At 39.9% G+C, this 26,714-nt stretch overlaps 3 protein-coding genes across 14 annotated transcripts in view; 1 reads left to right on the top strand and 2 right to left on the bottom strand.

Annotated features, from left to right (window-relative positions):
- Positions 1–14,756, bottom strand: part of MADD (MAP kinase activating death domain) — a 127,510-nt gene extending 112,754 nt beyond the window's left edge. For 6 of the 7 annotated variants that reach the window (XM_081313512.1, XM_081313513.1, XM_081313510.1 and 3 more), the window contains exons 1-2: positions 14,678–14,756; positions 7,451–7,517 (exon numbers count right to left, since the gene is read on the bottom strand). The gene's annotated coding sequence lies outside the window, so the exon portion shown is untranslated. The remainder of the gene's footprint in view (positions 1–7,450; positions 7,518–14,677) is intronic. The other variant, XM_081313509.1, reaches the window with a different exon arrangement.
- A 108-nt stretch (positions 14,757–14,864) lies between these two features.
- Positions 14,865–26,714, top strand: part of ACP2 (acid phosphatase 2, lysosomal) — a 55,356-nt gene continuing 43,506 nt past the window's right edge. Inside the window, exon 1 of the mRNA XM_081313519.1 lies at positions 14,865–14,970. The gene's annotated coding sequence lies outside the window, so the exon portion shown is untranslated. The remainder of the gene's footprint in view (positions 14,971–26,714) is intronic.
- NR1H3 (nuclear receptor subfamily 1 group H member 3) overlaps positions 15,751–26,714 on the bottom strand; it is a 36,088-nt gene continuing 25,124 nt past the window's right edge. For 5 of the 6 annotated variants that reach the window (XM_081313526.1, XM_081313522.1, XM_081313523.1 and 2 more), the window contains 6 exons: positions 25,419–25,627; positions 24,745–24,924; positions 22,401–22,500; positions 19,960–20,073; positions 18,685–18,779; positions 15,751–17,734 (listed from right to left, as the gene is read on the bottom strand). In XM_081313526.1, coding sequence (XP_081169652.1) covers positions 17,588–17,734; positions 18,685–18,779; positions 19,960–20,073; positions 22,401–22,500; positions 24,745–24,924; positions 25,419–25,627 — 845 coding nt within the window. In that variant the 3' untranslated portion in view covers positions 15,751–17,587. The remainder of the gene's footprint in view (positions 17,735–18,684; positions 18,780–19,959; positions 20,074–22,400; positions 22,501–24,744; positions 24,925–25,418; positions 25,628–26,714) is intronic. The other variant, XM_081313527.1, reaches the window with a different exon arrangement.

Genomic DNA, 26,714 nt, shown 5'->3' on the forward strand with positions numbered 1-26,714 from the left:
CTTCCCACTGTCACGGTTCCGACAGCTGACTCTCTTCAAAAGAACTTTGGGGCATTGTTTTCCTTAAAGAATCTTTTATTTGAGAAACAAAGTGTAGGCACTACATAGCTGAAGCTGAAAACTGAATTCCCCTCCCCTGGCACAAAGTAGCAAAGCGCAATTCCCTCTTCCAACTAACACTCACAAATCACATTCCCCAATTAACTTGAAGTGCGGGCTTTCTCCCCATCTCTCCTGCCTGCCAAATTTCTTTCAACTCTGGACCTAATAATCTTGGGTTCCCACAGCTGAGTTATTATTGTTATGACTAGCTGGACTCTCATCCACATTCCCCCTCCCAGCATCAATGAACTCTAAAAGCGACAGAGAAAAGATGGCTACATTTCCATCTGTTGTCAAAGCAAGAACATCCAATGTTAGCAGCATTGACATCCGGCCCCCCCTTACAAAAAGGACAAATCCTGTAATGTGTACAAAAGCACAGGTTAGGGGTTGCCTCTTGGTTTATTAGGGTGTTACTTATAGAACCTGTTAATGAGTCTGTCAGCTTTTACATCACTAGATTTCACCCAGGTGGCCTCAGACAACGGATATCCCTTCCATTGCACTAAGTACTGCAATTTCCCCTTAAAAATTCCAGAATCAAGAATACGCTTTACTTCATAGTGAGTCTGTCCTGCCACCATGAGGGGTCTGGGTGCCTTCTTAGGGGGAGATCTTAAGATGGAACCCCAAAAAGGTTTCAACAGGCTACAATGGAAAACAGGGTGAACTTTTCCTAAGAGCCTAGGAAGTTTTAATTCCACCGTGACCAGGTTAATGATCTTTACAATGGGGAAGAGTCCTAAGTACTTCGGTCCTAACTTCTTACTAGGTAACGTAAGCCGTAAATATTTAGTTGACAGATAAACCTTTTCCCCAACTTGGAATGTTCTTTGAGGAGCCCTTTTTTATCTGTGTTTTTTTGTATGTCTTGGAAGCCTTTTTCAAAGCAGTTTTTGTAGTTTTCCAAACTTCCTCCACCCCCTCACACATTGATCAAGAGTCTGGGAAGTGGAGGGCACTTGGGGGTATTCAAGTATTGGGCTGAACTCTTTACCTGTGGCCACTTCAAAAGGCATGAAGCCGGTGCTGCTGTCAACAGAGTTATTGTAAGCTACCTCTGCGAAATGGAGGAGGTCAGTCCAGTTCGTTTGTTGATAATCCACATAGCATCGGAGATACTGCTGCACCATTGAATTCGCAGATTCAGCCACCCGATTGGTAGACTAGTGAAAAGCCAATGATAGTCCTTGAGATGAGCCAATTAGTTTAAAATTTAGCTGTGAACTGCACCCCTCTGTCAAAGATTATTTATTTATGTGTACCATGCAGTCTGTAGATGTGTTTCAGAAACATTTTGGTTAGTCATTGGGCAGACGGGAGCCCTTTGCAGGCAATGAAGTGAGCCTGCTTTGAAAACAGATCTATCACAGTCCAGATGTCCGTATTTCCCCTACTTTCAGGTAGATCTACTATAAAATCCATAGCAATTTCTTCCCATTGTTGGGAAGGGTCTGCCACCAGTTGCAATAACCCAGGGGGTTTCCTCAGAATTCTTTTCATGGTGGCACATACAGCACAACTCTGGACATAGTTTTCCACATCCCGGCCACCAGAATTTACAGCAGATGAGGTGTAGTGTTTTTAAATATCCAAAGTGCCCAGCCTGTTTTACGTCATGGCCGTGTCAGAGCACGTTAAGGCGGAGGGTCTCTGGCAAATATACTTTTCTCCCTTTGTAAGCTAAACCATCCCTGCATGTTAGGGAGGTTTGATTGTCCTTGAACCTTTGGTCAGTGAGGAGCTCTTGTTTTATTTTCTTTGCCCCAGGGTCATTGGGATTAGAGGCTCTTGAAGGTGGGACTCTGTGCGGCGTAAACTGAGAAGCAGTTTGTAGATTAGAGATAATTGCCTCATTAACCTCTTCACGCTGGCTTTTGTACTGGGGCAATCTGGATAGAGCATCAGTTAAGAAGTTTTTTCCTCCCAGTATGTACTTTAGGGTGAAGTTAAAACGGTTAAAGTACTGCACCCATCGTACTTGTTTTGTGGAAAATTTGCAGGGAATCGTTAGTGCTTCTAGGTTTTTGTGATCAGTCCATACCTCAAAAGGCACCTTACTCCCTTCTAGATAGTGTCACCAGTTTAATAGAGCCCAACGGATTGCGAAAGCTTCCTTCTCCCACACAGCCCACCTCCTCTCGCTGTCAGTTAATTTTTTCAAGGTGTACGTGCAGGGTTGTAGGGTCCCACTCTGGTTCTTTTACAGTAGCACAGCTCCGACACCCACGTCGCTGGCATTGGCTTGAATCACAAAGGGCTTCCCTGGGCAAGGATGCTTTAAGACCAGTTCAACTGCAAATAGTTTTTTAAAATTTTCAAAAGTGATTTGACAGTTCATAGTCCATGCTAGTGGTTAGCCCGAATGCGGCTTTCCTCCCTCTTTGCCTGTTTTTAGTAATTCCATAAGGGGCAGGGCAATTTCAGCAAAGGAGGGGATGAATTGACAGTAGAAGTTGGCAAATCCCAGAAATCTCTGGAGCTGTTTGCGAGTCTTTGGGGGCTGCCTTTCAATTACGGCTTTCATTTTGGTCAGGTCCATTTCAATGCCCTCGCTGGAAATTCTGTAGCCAAGATAATCTAGTTGGGTCTGGTGAAACTCACACTTTGATAGTTTAACATAAAGTTTGGCATTCAACAGTTTATTTAGCACTTCTTCCACTAGTTTTACGTGGTCAGCCATATTCATGCTGTATATCAGGATGTCATCAAGATACACCAAAATCCCTTTGTATAAATAGTCATGTAGTACCTGATTAATCAGCTGCATGAAGACAGTTGGAGCCCCTTGCAGTCCAAAAGGCATGTTTTTAAATTGGTAGCTCCCCATGGGACAATTAAAAGCAGTCTTCCACTCATCTCCCTCCTTTATCCTCACCCGGTAATAAGCCTCTCTCGAGTCCAAATTAGTGAAGACCCTCCCCTTTGCCAGGTGGGTCAGTAAGTCCTTCAGGAGGGGGAGGGGGTATTTGTTTTCCATGCTCACTGTGTTCAGATCTTTATAATCTACGCAGAGACGAAGGGACCCGTCTTTTTTTAAAAAAATGACACCAGGGCTCCCATGGCAGACTTGGCCCGTTCAATAAATCCCCTCACTAAGTTTTTGTCCATATACTGCTACATCTCCTCCATCTCAAGGGGGGACATAGCATACATTCTCGGTCATGGGAGTTTGGCTCCCAGTAACAGTTCGATAGAACAATCATTGGGCCGGTGGGGAGGCAGAGTGTTGCAATCTTTCTCACTAAATGCCTCCGCTAGGTCCCGGTATTCGCTGGGGATGAGTGGCTCATGTGGTTGAGTCAAGGCAGCCATGTGCGCTAGCCCATTGGGTGAGCTAGGTTCTCCTGTAATGTCCATCGAGTTAAGGGGGGGCTTGGGTCCTACAGATAACCTCACAGTCCTCATTCCCTTCTCCCACCAGATAAATGGTTTCCATTTGTCTAACTAGACTAGTCCTAGGATCACAGCCTCAATTATTTTCGGAGCCACCATGAAACAAATGAACTCCCATTGTTCACCTATTTCTAAGCATAGTGGTTCGGTCAATTGCGTGACTGAAGTTCCTCCCATTAGGGAGCCATCGGCTTCCTCAAACCTCACAGGCTTGGAGAGCAGCCTTGCTAGTATGCCCATTTTTTAGGACAAGTGATAAGCTAATAATGCACCAGGAGCATCCAGAGTCGACTAGTATTTTCAAATCTATCTGTGCCCCTATCTTAGGGATTATGAGTCTGGCAGGTAGCGAAAAAGGTGGGATGTGTTGACTCACTATCAGGTCATTCTCTCCTTCATCGTCATTGTCGTAGGAGGGTACAGCAGCAGCAGGTCTGGCTTGGGATTTGGCACTCCTGCATGGGGGACAAGACTTGGGTGACAGGTTCCTGCATGATCCAGTTGGATTTCTCTTTCGCCGGCTGCTGGGCTGGTTTCTTTCTCGCTGATAGTCCCAGTCTATTCTGTTGCTGAGGGTAAGGGACTGGGCAACTCACTGCTCAATGTCCTTGTTGTCCACATCTGAAGCACTTTATCGGTGGGCCTGCAGGTAGCCTGGGATTGTCAGTAGAGACGGCGGTTGGAGGCTTTTGAGGGGTGGCTGTCGTTTGGGTTGATCTGGCCTCAGCTCGGCTTATTGTGGGGTGGCTTCTTACTGCTGCCTGGTACCATTCTTGCAGCTGATTAGGAACTGCTCGATAGATACAAGCCTGGGAGAGATGATCGTCCAGTCCCTCTTGAAGTGATGGACTAGGGATTGCTCAGGCCATCTCTCTATTCAGCCAGCTATCTTGCAAAACTCTTGTACGTATTCCAGTGCAGGCCTGCCAGCTAGCTTTATCTTGTGGACTTGCTCCTCCGCTTTGAGGGCAATGGATGGGTCCTCAAACCTTGCTCTCAGTCCTAGGAGGAAGAGATGGAGGTCCTCCAGCTTGGGTGCTTGCTCATTATATAGATTGTTCAGCCACTCGGATGCTTCCCCTTCCAAGCTGGAAGCAACCACGTCAATCATAGAGGCTGGGTTCAGGTAGAAATAGGCATAGCGGTTCAAGTAAGAGCGCACCTGGTTGAGGAAAAAGATCAGCTTCTCTGGGTCCCCATTGAAGGTTGCTCTAAGAGGTGGTACTATCAATGGTTGCTGGCCTCCCCACTGTGGGTGTTGCAACCCCATCGGTTGCTGTTCCACCCGTGGTGGATGCTGTATCCCCAGTTGCTGCAAGCCTCCCAATGGGGAACGGGAGAGTTGTTCTCCACTTCTCATTTCTAGCTCTTCAAATCTCTCCACCAATTTTTCCACTGATTGACTATGGGTTGCAGACACGTACTTCTACTTACCCAAGTCTTCAGCAGTAGTCGATTTCATGGTTCTCCACCGGTCTGGGGAACGCGACATGCAGGAAGCCCCTCTTTGCAACTCAACCTCGTCTGCCTTCAAAGCACTTGATTGTGGCAAGGCCGTCTCAAGGTGTCTAGAGTCTCCACTGGGTAAGGTCCATTCTGACGACCAGATCAGCTGTCCTCGCTGCTTAGGTCTCGCTTCCAACTGAGAGGCCTGAAAAAGTTCCTTCTCCACTGCTGCGCTGGCTTGCGCTCCCCCTTCTGAGGTAGCAGCCACTGCCAGGGTGCTGGTTTCAGGCACTCCTTCCTTCTCCATGCTGAGATCTTCCCCGAATCTTTGTCGGTTTATCCCTCAATTCTAGGGACAGTGACTGGGGCTCAGGACCCCAAGATAGTTAGGTAAAAATAGGAGTTTTTGGCTTAATGTCATGGTTCCGACAGCTGAATCTCTTCAAAAAAACTTCAGGGCATTGTTTTCCTTAAAGAATCTTTTATTCGAGACACAAAGTATACGCACTACATAGCTGAAGCCAAAAACTGAATTCCCCTCCCCTGGCACAAAGTAGCAAAGCGCAATTCCCTCCTCCAACTAACAGTCATAAATCATATTCCCCAATTAACTTGAAGCGTGGGCTTTCTTTGCATTTCTCCTGCCTGCCAAATTTCTATCAACTCTGGACCTAATAACCTTGGGTTCCCACGGCTGAGTTATTAATGTTATGACTAGCTGGACTCTCATCCACATTCCCCCTCCCAGCATCAACGAACTCTAAAAGCAATAGAGAAAAGATGGCTACATTTCCATCTGTTGTCAAAGCAAGAACATCCAATGTTAGCAGCGTTGACACCCACAAAGTGTTACCTATTTTTCTACTCACATTTTGAACTGCTAGACAGGCAGGACCTGGAGCAAGAACAGGAGTTCACCCCATCATGCAGAACTCAGGTCTCGAACTCAGGCTGTCAGCTTTCCAGCTGACAAGCTCAATGTTTTTAACCACTGAGCCATCACACCCCCTTCTTTAAATTTCTTATCTTTATCTTTAGAGGGTCACAGCAACTTTACCTAATTATGGTTTTCTTGGTCTTCTTTTTTCACTGAGAATATCCCTACATCTATGTTTTGCAATTTAATCATTCTGTCTGTATGACCACAATACATCACCATACTTTTTTCATACCAGTAATTCATTTTATTTTCAATCCATATTCATTCAGTACCTATTCATTCTTAACTATGTATCTTTTCACTTTACCACACATAACGTATATGCCAAACTTTTACTAATATACAACAAAGTTGACAGAAGCATGCCTTTATACATAACTATTTTTGTTTTGAAGGGACGCGGTGGCTCAGTGGGTTAGGACGCTGAACTTGTCGATCGGAAGGTTGGCAGTTTGGCGGGTCGAATCCCGAGTGCCGCGTAGCAGAGTGAGCGCCTGTTACTCGTCCCAGCTTCTGCCCACCTAGCAGTTCGAAAGCATGTAAAAATGCAAGTAGAAAAATAGGGACCACTACGGTGGGAAGGTAACAGCGTTCCGTGCGCCTTTGGTGTCTAGTCATGCCGGCCACATGACCACGGAGACGTCCTCGGACAAGCGCTGGCTCTTCGGCTATGAAACGGAGATGAGCACCGGCCCCTAGAGTCGGAAACGACTAGCACGCATGTGCGGGGGAACCTTTACCTTTACCTTTTTATTTTTGTTTTATTTGACAACTATTCATTTATCACCAGACAACTCACTCTTGATGTACCAGCATTTTTACATCGTAAAATTTCTCCATTTACTCTTTGCAAGTCTACCAAGATATATAAATTAATCAGCTAGATCAATATACCTTTAATATTACGATAAACAATTTACCCATATATATATATTAAACAACCAAGATAATTTTTGTTTAACTAAATGCTGAATCATTTAGTATTCTATTTATTTTTATACACATTTTATTTCCATCATATACTACTTTTATTGATAAAATATATACATTTGTTATGTCAACATTTTTCCAACTGCATTAGCTACATCTCAGTCTCACTATATTTTTCAACGTTCTTCCAGTATTTATTACTGTGCCTTCTCATAGGCTAATATTCAAAACATTCATTTTTAATTTGATATATTACCATTGCCTAGTTTTGTCCCAGTGCTCATGCTATTTTATGTAAGCCTGTGCTTCAAGTCAGTATTTTATTCCCTGTAGCTACTAACTACTAGGAGATGCATGCAGATAAAAAGGAAACATAACTTTATGGTGCATAATCAAGATTTTAAAGGGCATATTAAAATATATTCAGGAAAATTAAATAAGTTTATGGAAACTATCATAGTTTTTATAATTATATCCAAATGCCTATTTGTCCATGTTATGCAATATTTTGGAAATATCTATTCGTATTCCTAGGATTCATGCCTTTGAAACTACATACCATATTTACTTGAAGAAAGCATGAGGTTTCCCCCCTCCCCGAAAAATTATCTGTGATGATTAGGGCAATTTACTTACATTCACTGAGAATATGCAAAAGATGAAGATGTTGAAAGTGATTGATTAGCCAAAATGTTCACACTGGCTGCAAGGGAGGAAAGGGAGAACCAAAATGAATGACAAAGCACACCATCCCTTATCAGCTCTTATCACTCTATATTATGTCAGGCTTTGTATGGTCCCAGTGGAAAGTTTATTGTGTCTACAAAAGCTCTCCATAAAAAAAAGAACTCTGGAAAACCAGGATCACCACTGGTGGGATATCTCAATAGAGAAATGAGTCTTCATTTCAGATACTTGCCCTTTATTTTACTATTTATTTTGTACCCTGCTTTTATTATTTTTACAAACAACCCAAGGTGGCAAATATATCCTTCACATCCATCCTCCTCCTATTTTCATCAAAACAACAACCTTGTGAGGTGGGTTGAGCTGAGAGAGAGAGAGAGAGAGAGAGAGAGAGAGAGAGAGAGAGAGAGAGAGAGAGAGACTGGCTCAAAGTCACTCAGTTGGCTTTCATGGCTAAGGCGGGACTTGAACTTGTACATGGAAGGAAAGAGCCTTGGTGGAGCAGTGGGCTAATGCCTCCTTAAGTAACACCAGCTGCCTGCAATTAGTGCAGGTTCGCATCCCACCAGGCTCAAGGTTGACTCAGCCTTCCATCCTTCTGAGGAAGGTCAAATGAGGACCCAGATTGTTGGGGGCAATAAGCTGACTTTGTAATAATGCCGCTGGGGGGGGGGCGAAAGCCCTAATAAGCAGGCATATGCATAGAATGAAGGCTATTGCTAAGCACATTGGTTTGTGCTTAAATTTTAAGCCGCCCTGAGTCTTCGGAGAAGGGCGGGATATAAATGGGATTAAAATAAATAAATAAAATAAAAAATAAATGAAAAGAAATTGGGGATAGCATGCTTCCAAAGAGGAGGTGGGTTTATCAAGTTCATCAGATAGAACTTATAAATATACTAACCTAGAAATAAAGATTATTGAATATAGTTGGATTTATTATACAATAAATATGAAAATGTTTCCAACTACATTATCGCAGCACAAAAGCATCTTCTGATTCATTTCTTTTTGCAAACAAAACAAAATTCAGTAATTCAAGAATCTTTTCCCCAATTTTCACCCGATTTACATGGGTAATCCAACTATATCAGGGGTGTCAAACTCGCAACATCACCTGACGTGTCGCAACTTATCGTGACCTTTTTTCCGTTGCCGGCAATGGGGTGGGCGTGGTTTCGCTATGATGCATCCAGCCCGGAGACTGGCAGTTTGACACCCCTGAGCTATACAGACCCATTCCCATAAAGATACCAGTTTATGCATACTACAGTAGAAGTAAAAGCCACTGAATTCAATAGGATATAAAAATAAGGTTCATTTTTACACAGTCCAGTACACTCTTTCTCTGCACTCTTGCTCAGTGAATTTGTTAAGATAGTTTTATATAAGAAACTGATTTGATTAATTTTTAAACATCATAAGCAATTAATTTTAATCAATATTCATTAATTTTAATTAATTTCAATTCAATGCCATTTTCATTCTGGATCTCTTTTTTGGAATGTAATCTTTTCCTCTGTATATTAAATGCAAACTTACATGCCCATATATATGCAAGTGTGCCAAATGCTCCTGTTTGTTGAGGGGGAAAATCAAACAAACAAAATTTGCTTCATAAGATTGGGTAATTCTAACTAAAGAAGGGAAATAGTTGTGCATTTATAATATCTCTCTATTCTTCCTTTGGAGAATGGCTTAAATTTTGAGCAATCTTCCATTCTGATAAGAATTGCATTATCATAATAGTTAAGTTGGAAGGGACCTTGGAGATCACCTAGTCCACAGGTCTGCAACCTGCGGCTCCAGAGCCGCATGCGGCTCTTTCAGCCGTCTCCTGCGGCTCCCGGTCCTCTGCCATGTGCAGTCCCCCCCAAAAAAAAGTGGGACTAAAAAAGTTCAACCAATCAATTCAAATATGCAGGGTAGGTGCATATTTCGCCTTGGCTCCACTCTTCAGTCAAACCCTGTTCTGCGCATGTGCGCATGTACGCACATGCGCACATATTTTTTGCGGCTCCCAGTTTTTCCTTTTGTGAGGGAACCGGTTCCGAGTGGCTCTTTCCCTGTTTCAGGTTGCTGACCCCTGACCTAGTCCAACCCCCTGCTCAGGATATATAATATAATAGACAACTTACTCTGCTTCAGATTATTCTTATCTTGCCTTACCTCTATCACCAAGGCAATCTATCTGTTCTTTCTGGATGGTTTCAGACAGCACAATCAATAACAAAAGGCTTGTGGAAGACTTGTTAAAATCTTATTCTTTCTAATACTTAGAGAGATTAGATGACTTTGAAACCAATGACAAGGATCCTAAATATAGATTTGAAGCATAATAGTAACCAATACAGCTAATTAATATTAGCCTTATGTTTATATTTAATTATTAAATTTATATGCCACTCATCTCACTATCCAGAGATTCTGGGTGGCTTATATCCTCCATTGTTATTTTTTATGTATGGTGCAACAGTGCCACATTTTACCCACAATGAAATTCAGAAATCTTTCAAGAGCAGTTCCCACTTAGAAATAACCCTAAGCATGATCTCCACTGGAACTCTTTCAGATGTGAAGCAGAAGCCATTTTTGTCAATTAACCTTATTTTAATCTACTAAGGTCAGTTCCATTCCCTTTTTAACACCTACATAATGCTCCCACTTGATTTTCCTTGCTTATATTCTATAAGCTGCAGCTCAGAAATGAAATAATACTGTACCTTTGAAACACACTTTGTTGGCACTATACAAAAGTTATAACTGCCTCTCCCCAAATAATTATAAAGCAGTAGAAAAAAAATTGTGAGGCAAAACATAAGGCTAGGCTGAAGGATATATTGTGTTCCAGAAGTATTATATTCCATTGGTGGGATATAATACATTCATCCATTAGTCTCTAGGAAAAGGCATATCAGCTGACATATAAGTGGTAACTGATAAAAACACTTACTTAATACAACCAGATCACAGTTAGGAAGTGATGACTTGTCAGCAGACCACTGTCTTTTGAACAATCATTTAATTTATATGGATTTTATGGAACAATTCTCTGGTCTGTTCAGAAGACTTTAAAGCTCTGTAACTTCTTTGTATTATATACTATAAAGAAAATATATTCTCATGACATTTACAATGAAAATCCTATGTGTGTGTGTGTGTCTGTGTGTCTGTGTGTGTGTGTGTGGTGATATGAAAGGTTTGTCTCATTTGAACAGATTTACCTCAATTAAAGGAATGCATACAAGCTAAGACAGCTGAATCAGCTGTTTCAACCAAATGATCTACTGCAGGGCTTTTCAACCAGTGGTATGGGTACCACCTGTGATACATTGGCACCTGGCAGGTGGTACGTGGCCATCCTAGAAAAGTGGTAACGGGGGAGGGGAATGAGCTGAACCAGTGGCAGCATTGCACAAACCTGAGCAAGAGACGGCTGGAGCTGCAGGGCTGTCAGGGCTCAGCAGAAGCACCAGGATCAGTGCCAGGCTCTAGCTGGAGCTCAGCGCTGATCCTGGTGTTTTGTTTTTTTTTAATCCCATTTATATCCCGCCCTTCTCCGAAGACTCAGGGCGGCTTACAATCTAAAGCACAATGTGCTTAGCAATAGCCTTCATTCTATGTATATACCTGCTTATTAGGGCTTTCGGGGGGGCCCCAAGCGGCATTTTTACAAAGTCAGCTTATTGCCCCCAACAATCTGGGTCCTCATTTTACCTACCTCGGAAGGATGGAAGGCTGAGTCAACCTTGAGCCTGGTGGGACTCGAACCTGCACTAATTGCAGGCAGCTGGTGTTACTTAAGGAGGCATTAGCCCACTGCTCCACCAAGGCTGGACCCAGCTGGAATGTTGCAGCATCTCCAGGGTCTTGTGATTTACATTCAGATGCTTGGCAACTGATTCATATTTATGATGGTCATAGTGTCCCAGGGTCATGTGAAGTGACCAAAACCTGCTGCAACCACTCAGCAGACAAGGGGGAATGAAAACCAAACACCCCACACCCCACCCCCGCCGCCAATACTCAACAGAAATGCTCACAACAATGAAAACCTCAAACAGGAGGAAGAGCACTGCTGGGCAGGCAGGCAGGTGTCTAGCTCAGCTGTGGCTTGGGGGGCACTTTTTTCAGTGCCGTTGTAACTTCAAACAGTCACTAAGCAAACTGTTGTAAGTCGAGGACTACCTGTACTTCGTCACTTTTCTCCTTTTTTTTTGGTCATCAAGTTTTTGACACCTAGCTAGGCGACTGGTGGTACTCAGATGTTGCCATATCCTAAAAAGTGGTACAATGGGTGAAAAGGTTGAAAAGCCCTGATCTACTGCAACTGACTAAAACCATATAAAACCAGCTAAAAGCAGCCTGTATAAGACTAACCAAAGCAAACTAAATAAATCCAGAGTAGTTTGGAAATGTCCCGAGTAGCTAATCCCATAATTGGAAATAGGATTATAAAAGCTATATAGTATGTAGGCCAAAATGCTTTCCGTTGCCTGTCTCTCTTGATGAAAAAGGAATTGCAAGGACCTATTTATATCAGAATTATACAGTAGATTTGTATATTTCTAGGTATTTTTCCATATTTATGTAATTCTGCATAACATTAAACATATGACCTCTAAAATGTTCATATAATGATATTCACAAAGATGGGTTTCCTGATACAAAATGTTCTCCTACTATGTAAATGCAGATCTCAGCTTCTATTTAACTGCAGATAATTCCTCGATAGCAAAATAAACCAAATGTTGCAAAGCAGCACCAGTGTGCATTTGTATTATCACAGTTAGTGTAATAGACATGAAAATTCATTTCTAAAATATATATAACTTCTTTTCACAATCTCATTGGGGTTTTTTTAAGAAAAGGTAATGTGTTCTTAATTAGCATTTTCAAACTATATAGAAACTACTATGTATATCTTTTGGTTGAAGCAAGTAAATAAGTAATAAATAAAATTATTCTTTCTAGGATATATAGCCTGTCTACTTATAAAGATCGCAGTGGAAATTACTCAGATCATACACTAAATATTAAGAATGCAAACAGTGAACTTCTGTGTGCTGTCATTTATTATTTTAATGCAATAATGAAAGGCTTTAATTTGAACCTGTAAAAATTAAAAGTACTGATCCTCCAGAAAGGCTATTTTCAAAGTTATTTAAAATGACTGCCTCACAGTTGTGGAAAATTCACCAATGTTCCACGATCTAAAAATTTCCACAATGGATATTATACACATATGAGGGTTTCATCATTTATTATATAACTGAATATTGTTACTGAAAATAACAGAAAATTACCCATATAGGTTTTACAGATGCAGATCAAAAAGCAACTGTGAATGTTTTAACAAGATAGTATCCTTTTATACAGTTAAAATAAACTTTGATAAATATTTATCACACTAAATTTTCCAGACTTCATAGATACAAGATTAATAACTAAATAACTAAATCCTAAGATTCTACTCAGTTGATTAAAAACATTACAATCTAAACATTTTTAAATGCTCAAATATTTTATTCTAAAAAAATCAGTTAATAGAAATGTTTTCAAATGAAATTTTGGAAAAAAAATATTGAAAACATTTTTGAAAACGTGAAACATTTTGAAAAAAAGTTTTTAAAAATCCTACCATAGTTTGAGATTCAATAACTATTTGTCAGATAACTTTATATGATACGTTCAAGAAAAGTGAAATATACTGATGCAACTATGCATGTTAGAGACCTAGTTCTCTGTGCATCAATTCAGGTCTAACTTGTCAATAGCATTTACTTTCCAAATATGTTTTTTTCCGTTTCCAGATTGCTTTAACCCTGAGGAAACAACATCTATTTTTCCATAGTAATTCTGTAATTTTCCAGCTATACAACTGCAGCCTCCAAATGCAAGTGAGATCACACACCTAAATTTTCTGCATGTATAGCACATTTTTCAAGTTCCTAAGTATGAAACTTGAGAAGATCTAGAGACCACTAGAATAACATAAAACCTTCCAAAAGAATACGCTGGGGCTGTGAGACCAAAGACTGTAACTACTGAAAAAGTAATGGTATTTTCAAGGTGCAATTTTGGGTAAAATTCTCCTATCCATAATCCTGATTAAGGAGGTTTTACACACATAACACTCGAGCCACGGTTTATTTAATTAAACCAATTGCTTCAATTTGCAGAAAACGTACCATTATCTAACCAGACTAGCTGGCTTTTATATAACACCCTTATCCAAACTAAATTTCATCCTGGCTTAACCTGAGCCTCCCGCAAGACCAGAGGGAGACTTTCGGGAAAACAATCGCCACGGTGATGCGCAGCTTGAAGGATACGGGATCAAGGAAGGGGTTTTGTCCTGCGCATCTTTCAGCATGAAGGTTTGTATGGTGTGACGACACAAAATCCAGATAAACCTTGCACGCGGAGAATTCTAATAATAATTAATAATAATAATAATAATAATAATAATAATAATAATAATAATAATAATAATAATAATAATAATAATAATAATAATAATAATCGCAGCAGAATAACAGTCTCTCTCCCCTCCCCCCTTTCTCTCTCTCTCTCTCTCTCTCTCTCTCTCTCTCTCTCTCTCTCTCTCTCACACACACACACACACACACACACACACACACACACACACAGAGTCCTTCCGTAGCACATACTCCTCGCAACCTACTGTTGCAGTTTTCCACGGCCCAGGCGCTCTCGCTCCCTGTTCCCCCAAGCTCTCCCGCAACGTTTATCCACACCTCCCAGCCCCAGGCGACAACCCTTCCCTGCGTCAACCGTTGCAGCCGACCCCCCCCCCTTCCATCTTCCAACTTGCATTCCCCTTCTCCTGCCTCCCTGCTGCGACATCCGTGCTTCGTCACCCAACCACCCCGCCAGCCTCTCCCAAGTCACCGCCGCCTTCCTAGCCACGCAGAGCCCTTCCCGCACCGGACCGGCTTCCCGCCGTCCGTCCTCCAGCTCGGCTTCTCCTCCTCCTCCTCCTCCTCCTTTCCTTCCCAAGCCCATCCGCCGCGCAGGCTCCTCGTACCCCTAACCCTAGCCGTCCTTCCTGGCCGCCCTCAAGCCCTCCGCCGCATATGTCACAGAGAGGGCGATGGCAGCCGGCCTCGCTACGCTCCCTGCAGCCATTTAAGCGCGGCCTGCTCGTCTTACCTGTCAGCGGAAGAAGCCCCGTCCACCCCGCACGCACGCAGGCAGGCAGGCAGGCAGGCAGGCGGCCGGCCAGTTCCGCATCAACAGCACGGGGAGGAGCCAAACCAAGAGGCGGGAAAAAGGGCGGGGCCCTGGAGGCTGGGAACGGACCATTAAGCCATTCGGAGGGGACAGAGCCGAGCAGGAAGAAAGCGCGAAGCCCGAAGGGGCGGGAAGGGGCGTCACCGTCAGGGGCTCGAGTACCAAGGCCAGCGCATCCCAGGGCCCAGCAGAAGCGCCGGCCCCCGTCACAGGTATGTTCTTAATAATAAACCGTGGCCCTCCTTACGCTAATAGTCCCAATTGATGTAGAAAAAAGTGAGCGAGCCAAATCCCACGTTTTCAGAAGCAACCAAAGAATAGGACGCCACGTTCCAAAGGAGAATTAGAATCAGTGGAAGGGTTCTTGTAGGTCAGGGGTCTTCAAACTTGGCCCTTTTGTAACTTGTGGACTTCAACTCCCAACTGGCTGAGGAATTCTGGGAGTTGAAGTCCACAAGTCATAAAAGGGCCAAGTTTGAAGACCCCTGTTGTAGGTCATCTAATCCAAGCCCCCACCCCGCCCAAGCGGGAGACCCTACACCAGGGGTAGGCAACCTGGGCTCTTTTATGACTCACGGACTTCAACTCCCAGAATTCCTCAGTCAGCTATGCTGACTGAGGAATTCTGGGAGTTGAAGTCCGTGAGTCATAAAAGAGCCCAGGTTGCCTACCCCTGCCCTACACCATTTCTGACAGATGGCAGTCCAGTCTCTTCTTGAAAGCTTCCAGTTATGAAGCTGTTTCTCACAGCCAAATTTCGAGGTATCATTCGTTTGAAAATAGGCCACTTTGACAGACGTGTATAACTAAGATCTTAAATTACAACAAATTTAAAAGTGGGGGGGGGGGTGGAGTTGCAAGCGGTCATTCATTTTTAAGTTAATTTCTGTCCATTCATAAGTCTTAAGGGAGTCGATAAGTTTACATGTGCATTTTCAGCAGAAGAAATACATTTGGATGCATTAAGCATGAGACAGACTTATCTTATTAGATTTTATTCTTTTACATAAAATTACATTCTTGAGAAATAGTAATTAAAAATGTAGAATTAAACCCAAGAAGTTCTGTAATTGCAAAGGGTTATTACAACATAGTAAATTGTTAAATATGTGCCTTCTCAAGTAAAGGGCCAATACTGACAGACTAATTTCATGTGCAAAATAGTCATAAGGCTGACACCACAGATATGGCACTTGCTACATAGTAATTATACTGGTTCAAGGGCCTAAGTTCTAGCACATCTGCAAAGAAAGCCAATTTAAATGCTGAAAGAAGCACTATTAGTGTACCAAGAAATGTCAGATATAATTTCTGGTATCATGTCCTTGCAAGTATGATGGTGTATACTTTTCAAATTATTTATTCCATTAGCAACTATTCCTAGGAAAGTATATTTATGCCTAAATCCACTGGCATCAATAAGTTAAACTTCACTCATTCCTGAGGTTTAGGCTGTAAACACTAAACTCTTTGTGAATGTATGGGCCATCATGAAATAACTGAACAAGTTTAAGTTAAGGATGGAAGGATATAAACTTGGCCTTCACATCCTCACTACACAATAAGTTTTAATGATATACACAAATTAGGTTTTTTTCCTTCCTGAAGTTATCCAAAGACAACATTTTAGAAATTTCCCACAACCGCTATCCATCCAGGGAAGCAATTGACCTTATGTGCATCATGATATGATGCAAAACCTATGACTTAAGTACTAGTATCCAACATTGGATCCAACTATGAAAGGCCAAGACTGCAACATAATGTATGCATCATCATTTTTGGCAAAGTGATTTAGAGCAGATACTAATCTGCAGTGCTTTTTTTGTAAAAGAAAAAGGTGCCGGAACTCACACATGCCTTACCTACCCTACAAGGTTCCATCCAAAAAAGGGTGCCGGAACTCCGTTCTGAGCGTTCTATGACAAAAAAAGCCCTGCTAATCTGTATTTCTACCTAAATGTTTTTTTTTCAGAGAAGGGGAAAATTTGAAGTAAAGAACTAGTAGAGGGGAGATAAGAAAATGTTTAGCCACAATGACCACTATTTAGATTTGTCGCTTAGTGCACAGATGAATAAAAGAAAAGTGATAATCTTATATGTAATTATGTTATAATCCAATATAGTATATTTTGTACTATGTAGAAAACAATGAGCAGCAATCATCTAGATTATGGGTATATATGATGCACCTCTCCGTATTCAAACAAGTTTCATATAATAAAAATCATGTCTTCCTCCATATTGTATCAGTATATATCAGTAATGGCTTATTTCCTGTTGAGCGGATGGAGAACAGAAATATTACAAAAGGTCCTAAGAGATTTCTATAGTATAGCTATCCTTTCAATTCAGTGATGTTTCTGAAAAGTCCATAAAAAGGCACCTAAGCCACATATGTCAACAGTCTTTCCAGCTCTCTATTAATTGTTTCAAATGGCAACATATTTTAACTATATATAACCTAGAGGACAAAAAAAAGATATGCAAAGAAGCTTGCCTCTAAAATTCCCAAGAAGATTCTATAGGTCTGGATGGTGGCATTGAAATTAAATATGAAAAAAATGGTTAAAGAAAAACTGCCTGGAAAATTATTAGTGGGTGGATTTTTTTTTTACTCTTCCATGTTAGATGTTTCAGTTCCATTTTGGAAAATAGTGACTAAGGCGTCATGTGATCCTTCTCATTTGTTTTCTATATACTGTATATATTTCATCAGAGCAAAGAAAGCACAGTCTTCTGGATTGCTTCAGTGCTTTTGATCAGGAGAATAGTTTTTATTGGCAAAAGATAATCAGTGTAATCGCTCACTGTCCTCAGATTGTATACTCATTCATTGACATCCCAGATCTCTGAAAGAAGTGGTGGCAGCTTTTTGTCCTGTAGCCGAAGAGCAAACACTTGTTCAGAATGAACACTACTTAAAGTCCGAAGGCTGACCAGTTTCATTAACATCCGTGGGAACATTAGATGATCCTATAAGATCATACACAAATAGACAAAGATATCAGAATGATCAAAATTCTGTTCCTCTGTTTTACTTTTCTTTTGTAGAATAAGATTAAAAACCATTTGCCTACTATAAGAGTAATAACATTTTAAAGCAAAATAGCATTGTGGACTGGTCCAACAGTCTCAAATTCTATGCTATCAACTACAGGATAACTAAATAAATTATAGAAAATGTAATCATATGCTAAGCATGGTACTAGGTATTTGAATCTTAGTATTTGCTCCCAAAGATCCCATGAGCTTCCAACTATCAGTTTTTGTAAACAAAACAAAACCCTCCCCACTGCTTCTATAGAACAATACTTTAGTCAGCATCTCTGACTAAAAGATATCAGAATGATCAAAAGCACTAGACATGAGTCTATTATCTGAGTAAACATGCATTCTCTGTTCCTTTTATTCCTAAAACTGAATAAGTGTAAAATGACAAAGTAACAGTAGCACCCCACATAGAAAGTTCATATTCAAGAGTAACACATTACTTGGATTTAAAAGCAAAAGGCTGATTTGGAATAGCACCTGTTTGCAACCCCATAAAGTAGCTGCTTGCTTATTTATTTATTTATTTATTTATTTTGAGGTCCTGCAGCAGCCTGGCTCAACAGAGCAGCAACTTCAGGGGAAATATGCATTTGGTTTAAAGTATTACAGATACACCCACCACTTTTGCTTTCAAATCTAATGCTGTACATAGTCCAAATTTCACGTGTAAAGCATGTCCAGCTAAAAAAAATTTCAGATTCAGAAAAATCTGTAGAAGAGCTGTTCATCAGGATATGGTTAAATATTTGTTAAAAACTCATACCATGCAGCCCATGATGGCAAACTTACAAGAGATTCTGTTTTAACCAGATTCTTTCATACATGCACTGTTAGCAAGGCAGTCACTTCCGCAGCCTAGCCAAGACACTTACGTTTGGCCTATGAATACATAAATATGAGCGAAGGGCTTCTACATAGGTATGCTGCAACTTTTCTACCAGAGTTTGATCTTGAACATTTGGCCGGTCTGTTAAGGAAACAAAGCATCATTTTTTTTAAAAAAAAAAATATCTATTTGTCAAATTCATATGCCTGCCCATCTAACCTGAAATAACTCTGGGTGGCATACAATAAACCAAGAATTAAAACATTTTTCAAACCTATTAAAACAATAAGCATGGATAAAACAAGGCTATGAGAGGGAAGATGTTTACATACAGTATAACCAACGTGCTGGCTCCATATTATTATGGAGCCTGCATGCTGGTTATACTGTATGTAAACATCTTTCTAATAATTTTCTTTAAGCCATGCTTATGGAAGGCTCCAAGGAGCTTGTAATTGTTTGTTTGTTTGTTTTTAAAGATATATACCGTATGTCACTGAATCCAAAGTACTCTCTGGGTAAATTCAAAAATCTTAGTGCCATGTCTGTTTCCCCAGCCCACTCTACAACCCTCTAAGCACCTTATAGCTTAGAAACAGCATAGAGAAAAAGTAACTGAGGATTCAATTTCCCCATCTGTGATTTATCTTTTTAAGAAAACAACATTTGTGCTTCTTAGATTGTAAGCTGCCCTGAGTGTTCGGAGAAGGGCGGGATATAAATGGGATTTAAAAAAAAAACATTGAAAAACAATTTTCACAGTTCAGCAAAAGCCAAGCAACTGGTTCAACAGCAAATAAGGAAATAGAAACAACAATAATGTGCTGAATATTAAGCTATGAACAAGACATCTCTAAGACAGATGACTTTGAAGAAAATGTTTGCAGCCCAAGCACTTTTATATGTACAGATCCATCATCTTGTCTATTTCGATCCCTCTCTGCAGATATCACCAGACACAACTAACCCATACATCTCCTCTCTGAAGGTCCCAGCACCATCCTTCATCTGCTGCAGTGCACTACTACCAAGTTTCCCCATCCTATAATACCTATGCCCCAAATATACATATTGTGGGTCTGCACCTGGATTAAATACACATATTCTGGGTTTTAACAGAATGTGTATGTTTTGAGTCAACGACGATCAACCCCAAACCTTATTACTCCATGACTAGGACATTAGTGCACAACCTTAATTATTATCCATGACAAATGTGTTCCTTACAAACAACATTAGGACACTACTCTAAGTCTTATATGCAGTTCTTGATTAAAGATTCTTTTTACATTTTCGATCCATCTTTCTCCCAGCTTGTTACCTGCAGAAAAAATGCTGATGGCTATTAAAAGTGCAAACTCAGCATCATTGAGATGCAGTTCATTCATTCTCTTTGAAAATCCAAAAATGGGATTAATGAACTCAATTTGTAGGCCTGAGGGGGGAAAACAAAAAATGATTTAGAAATATGTAGTTTATGTATATTGTCCCCATCCCCCGCCCACAAATGACACGTGCAACTCTAGATGAATATACTGGTAGTCCTTGTTTAATGATCATAACTCGAATCAGCAACTCAGTCATTAAGCAAAGCAGTCAATAAATGAAATTGCAACTACACTTATGATCTTAATTCAGCTTTCCTTTGCTTTACAAACCTGTGAAGGTCATAAATCAAAGAATTGGTTGCAGAGTTACTTTTTCATCACTATTGTAAGTGAAAAGTTACTAAATGAGGCAGTCACTAAACAAGGACTACCTGTACTTAGCAGGGAAAATTGTAGTCCAATAGAACAGGATAATTCCTCTCCCTTGTTACTTCTGAGAATAGGCAATCTATTTTATTGTATTACCGCATTTCCTGAAGAACAATCAGATGTAGACATGCCTGAGCTTCATAGCTTAACAAGAGGAGAAAATACCATAGAACATCAGGACTTATAGGCCAGAAGTTAAAATAACCTTCCAAGATGACAGTGATAAATTGTAACTTATTGCTATTAAGGAAACTGCAGGGATGCATTCATATGATTACCAGAATTCAAGCTTGATTCAATAACTTCTTTATTTGATTGAAAGCTATAGGACAATGATGGGAAGACCCAAACAAAACATGGTAGACCTATTTCCTTCATATCATGCACTCTTCTCTCTATTTCTTTCATTCCCAAAACACATGCATAGTAGAAAGGAATGTGTGAGAAAGTCTGAACTGATCCCTTGCAAAAAAAACACCCTCCTGAAATTAATCTGAGAATTTTCTATGGCCCAAGGCCACAACTTCTCCATCCCAAATTTGGACATCTACATTCTCCCTAAATATACTATGTACAGTATACTTGTGAATAAGCTGAGAATTTAGATGTCAAAATGTGTCCAAAATTGTTTCAGCTTAACTAGGGATGGGTTTACCTCCAACTATATGTAATAATACTTTTTTAAAGTACCCAATATCCTGTATATACTCGCTTATGCGCCCATGAATGGACAAGGTGACCCTCAATTTTTTAACCAAAATATCATGAAAAATGGATAATCCATGTACTACCCACAGATTGACAACTGTGAAAAATTAAAACATACAAAGATTTCAAAGGTCAGGTTATCTGCAAATGGTGCATTTTTGTTAATTCAAAAAGTGATATATCCACGGATGGATTTATATGCTAGTATTTACAGTGTGTGCATCTGTGCTCCCACATGCGCGCATGCATACACACACTCACAAACACACCCTATGTTCAACAATGTCATAGATAGTCTGGGGATTTCAGATCAAAGAATAAAAGAAAAAAATACAGGAACGATTGTTTGCTGCCTAGAGAAGCTAATATTCGTTGTTAGAGCAGTGTACTTGAAAAATTAAGAGAAAAAAAACTAATTATATTCTTCCTTTAAAATTGTGTATAAACGTGTAAGCATGCACGCATGTGGGAGCACACACACATACACAGAACATGTATATGTATCAAAAATATAAATATCCCACCCTTTTTTTTCAAAAGTTCAAGTATTTAGCACTACCTTCTCCAATTTTTCCCAACAGTCCTAAGAGATTAACTGGATTGATAGTGAGTGAGTGGCTCAACATCATCCAGTAAGGTTTCATGCTTTAAAAAAAATTACCTGAATTTGGTTTTCCTCAATCTCATGCAACACCTTAACACCACATTTGGACTCCCAATTTTGTCAGTTTGGTATAGTGGTGAAGATGCTGGCTCAGAAATCAGGAGCCTGAATGCCAGGCCAGTCACTTTCTCTCAGCCCAACTTACCTCACAAGATGGCTGTTGTGGGGAAATATAGGAGACAGGAGTACCGGTATTAGGTGGTGCTTTTCAATTTGAGTTATATATAAAGTACGGGATAAACATCTAATAATAATAATCTTCTACCACACATTTTCAGGTTATGAAGCTGTGTGCGATGACAGAAAGTTAGAAATGAAGAAAAAGACTTTATACTAGAAGTCTAGCAATACAACACCTATAATAGTCACGTTTTTGGATAGCTATTTCATATCCTCCAAAAATGTTCTGATAGGAGACCATATATCTCTTCTAATCCACCCTAACTTTATTTTTTATAGTATTACTCGATTGCTATTTCCCAAAATTTTGCCAAGTCTCATACTTCAGGTTGAGGATTAAGCCTACAATCTTTCATAGAAGAATTTTGATTTCATGTTTTAGAAAAGAAGTTGCCATAATATTGATGAAGGGAGAACAAAACTCTTTTATACTCTGGAATGTGCTTAACTCACCAGCCTTGGCAAAGTCATCCCGATTGTAACTCAAATTTTTCAAAAAAGTTATACTTTCAGTTTCTGGATTGTAGCGCCTAGATGTCTCCAACAGCATCACCTTGAATATACATATGCAACACACATAGCAAAACCAGTCACAATTATAAATCTGACAATAAAATCAATTAAAGTGTTATTGCACTCACATATCATAAGTGATGGAATACTTTTTGATAACAAAAATTATAAAAAAAAATTCTACAGTATCTTTGATACATCTGTTTTGCTTTGTGTTTTTTATTTAAGTTGTAAACTACCATGAAAGTACAGAAAAATGAGAGATAAAATGATTAAATGCACAACATATAAAAACATTTTTCTTATCCTCTCCTTTCTCTCCACTCCTTTCTACACTAAAGTTTCTCCTAAGGTTAATGATTTCTCTGGACTGATGCAGGGACAACTTCATAAGTAAGATGTCTTTTTAATAGAAATTAATTTGAGAAAATTCTCTACTTTCATCTCTCTGAAGCATGGCTATCTTTCTGAAATAGGCCTCCTTGATTCTCGAAACACATATTTTCCCCAGGTCTGCGGAGATCAGGTGCCAACAGGAAAGTACCAATCCATCAAACATCCTTTTAGGATTCCAATCAAAGTATGCTCCTGTGAACCCCACTAGGTAGACCAGACCTACTAAAACTACTTTTATTGAGATTGATTATAATATTGCAAATCTGATTGTTCTGTACTTTCTTCTCCCTTCTTATGTACTCCAGTAATTAGGGAAGTTACTGCTTGAGTCACTTCCAAATGTTATCTTTTTGCTCTGGGCTTAAAACTGGTCTTAATCCCTTTTGCCTAGCCCTAGGGAATAATTCTTGCATATCAAAGTGATTTTCCACACACTGACTAGGTTTTCAGACCAAATCTTCAATCCTCTTTCTATGGTCACCATAATACCACTTGGAATTTGATTAAGATCTAGAGGTTCAGAACCTCTCAAACAGACATAAAACCTTAAGAACAAGGTAATAAAAGTAGTAAACTCCAAAATATCCCACTAACTTCTAATGTCCATAGGAAAAGGCCTGGGAGCAGAAATGTCCTTATAGCCCTCCAGAATACCCACAGGATGAGAGCCATTCATATCTCAGGAGAAACAGATAGATGACATCGTTTAATTTTAGGAAACATGCCAACCTTTTTAGCCAAAATTGGTCAGCCAGATACCATCGAAGATTGATGGCCCTTCCAGGAACTGGGCTGTATGCCATGTAAGGCATTATAGCACTTTAAATCACATGGAAGTAAACTAGCAACCAATGCCATTCACACAGCAGAGATGTCACTTGGGTATACTGAGGCATGCCGACAACTTCCACAAAGGAAGGAACTGGTGGTTAAATCCTGTTTTCTAAAATACCCTCTACTTTGAAAAGCTAACATAAGAAAACTTTAACTTAAAATTAATAGTTTTCTCATTAGGTATGTGACTTTTAAAATGCTTTTTGATCCTAAAATTGCTGTAGTAAAACATTAATAAAAAAATAAAAAGCTTGTCTCCTTTGTTATTAGGTGATACAAAGGAAACTGTATGTTCTCATTGTGTATCCCAATATATTTATTTATTTGATTTCTATAGTTGCCCATTTCACAAGTGATTTTAGGTGGGATACATTATAAAAACAATTTAAAAATACAAAATAAATGTATATGGTTGCCGAGTAATACTATTGCTATAGGGGTTAACCTCCTAGCTAACCAACCAGAGCACTTAACATACTCAGGGCCCTATGCCCAGACACATAATCAGGTCTTCACAGCTTTATGAAATGTCAACAAGGTCAGGCTTATCCTAATCTCTGAATGGAGAATGTTCCAAAGGGCAGAGGTTACTGCAGGAAAGGCATGTCTCCTAGATCCTGCAATGAACTTTCCTTGGCTGACTCCTAATTTACCCAGCTTGCCAGACTGAAATGGACAGATAGCAATGATTGGGGGAAGATAATCCTTTAGATAATTCAAGTGATAAATGTGATAACTAGCACCTTGAATTGTACCAGAAGCATGGTGGTAACCAATGCAGCTCACATAATAATAGTGTTACATGTGTCAAATATCTGTCACCATTTATTATCTATGCAGCCAAATTATGCACCAGTTGAAGTTTCAAAATGTTCTTCAAGGACAGCCCCATAAAGAGCACATTGCAGTAATCAATGAGGTCCCAAGGCATGAATGACTGTAAACAATGACTCCATAAATGAACACAACTGGTGCACAACATTAAGGTACACAAAGACCCTTCTGACTACAGCTGCCTCCTGCTCCTCTAGTAGGAAAATGGTAGAGTACTTACTTCTATTGTAGAAGTCTTCAAAAGAGCAATTTGGTCTTCTCTAGTGAGTTCCAAGAAACCTGGCAACTGTTTGGCAAAGTCCACAATTTCCTGCACAGAAATGATGGCAAGCTCTGTGAAATGAGCAAAGCGCTGTTGTCGTGCTTCACGATGAAGAGGATCTGAAATCTGAGGCCATGGCTGCAATTAAATAGCAAACCCATAAAGAGGGAAAGAAGAAGACTTTAATAAGAGTAGAAATTAAAAACAGGAAGTCCATTGAAATTAGTATCCCCAGTCTCACAATTATCTCGTAGCTCTCATACAAGTTTGATCAAAACAAAACTAGTATTATATCTGGTTAATATGTTTAACTAGATGCCATTCAACCTCTCAAGAACACGTTACAGAATCCTTTGTCACTAGGAATTCAGGTGAAATCATTCCACTTCAAAACAAGCAAATTCCCACGAACTATTCTTTCAGGTCTTTGATCTCAGTCTATTATACAGACCCCACACACACACTTGGGCCTCAGGAGACTATTAGAACACGAATGCTGTGTCTGTTAAGTATGAGTTATTATTCCATAAGTTAACCATCCACTATTCAAAATCAAAAGAAAGCTTTAGTGAAAGTAAGTGTGTGTCTGCTTTCTCCCTCTATCTCACAGACCACCAAAATTGTGCTTTTACCGTCACTTTGAGCCTATCTGTGAAAGACCGTTGATTACACTGCTGTTGAGCTGCAACAAGTTTTTCTATCATAACAAGCTGCTCTGGTGTCATTTTGGGAGGGGTGCTTGGAGGAGATGGTGGGTTCTGACGCACAACTATCATCCGGGCTTGATCATCTTCCCGCTTCTTAAGTTTCTTCAGCTGGATCTGCTCTTCAGAGAGAACACCTAAATGTAGAGCACAAGGCAGATAAGAATCAATGATACCATGGCTACCAACCAGCTTACAGTACATAATCACTTTTGCAAAAGCCTCAAAGTCAACTCCATCCATAATTAAATTGAACATACAGTAATTTGCAGTGAGAAACCCAGCCACAAAAGTAGGGAAAAGGAGAGGATGAAAATATCCCTTAAAAGGAGAGAGAAAATATACCCTTTCACACCAGAATATGCCCAAACAGCAAAGAAAAAGCATTTGGTCAGACAGGTGAAATGAAATCCCAGAAAGGATTCTGATAATAAACTGATAGAAAATTTGACAGAAAGCATTCTATATTCTAGGCCGGCATTTTATAATAACATTATAAGTTTAAATCAGAAAAAGGACAAAAATGAAAATTATTAAAGTATACATTGACTTTAAGAAAAGTAACAGAAGATTGTAAAGATACTCCATAGAGATTCCGGATACTTAGGAATATGGTTATACTTATATTTGCCTGTCATAAGTTTGTATACATCGAGAAGCACGTTTGAAGAAAGAGTATTTTATGATTTCGAAGAAGATGCTGTCATATAGCCCCATTTTTATTTGTGGTAAAGCAATCACGAATTACTAAATAAATTATTTTAATATCTAAAATCTAAGGAAATTATGAAATGGAACTGTGCAGGAGCCTTTTCAGTTGTCCAAAATGGAAAGCTGATTCTAGGATGGTTTGAACTGTTAAACTCTTAATATAAAAACTTCTAGTGATTTTATGTGAATATAATTTTTTTTCTGTTCAATTGTGTCCCATTCTTGGAGACTGTCTGGACAAGTCCCTGCAGTTTTCTTGCAAGGTTTTTCAAAAATGGTTTGCCATTGCCTCCTTCGTAGGGCTGAGAGAAAATGACTGGTCCAAGATCACCTAGCTGGGTTTGTGCTGAAGGCAGCATTAGAACTCACAGTCTCTGCTCCACCCAGTATGGTGCTCTGAACTAGCAGCACATATCTTTGCTCTGCTAGACAAACGGCTGGTTTGATAGCTACAGAGCAGGTCTCTGTAGCTATATTATTCCTGGATTAGAAAAAGAGTGGCACATAATTGCC

The sequence above is a fragment of the Vipera berus genome (assembly GCF_964194415.1).
Source record: "Vipera berus genome assembly, chromosome: 1".
Taxonomy (NCBI): Eukaryota; Metazoa; Chordata; class Lepidosauria; order Squamata; family Viperidae; genus Vipera; species Vipera berus.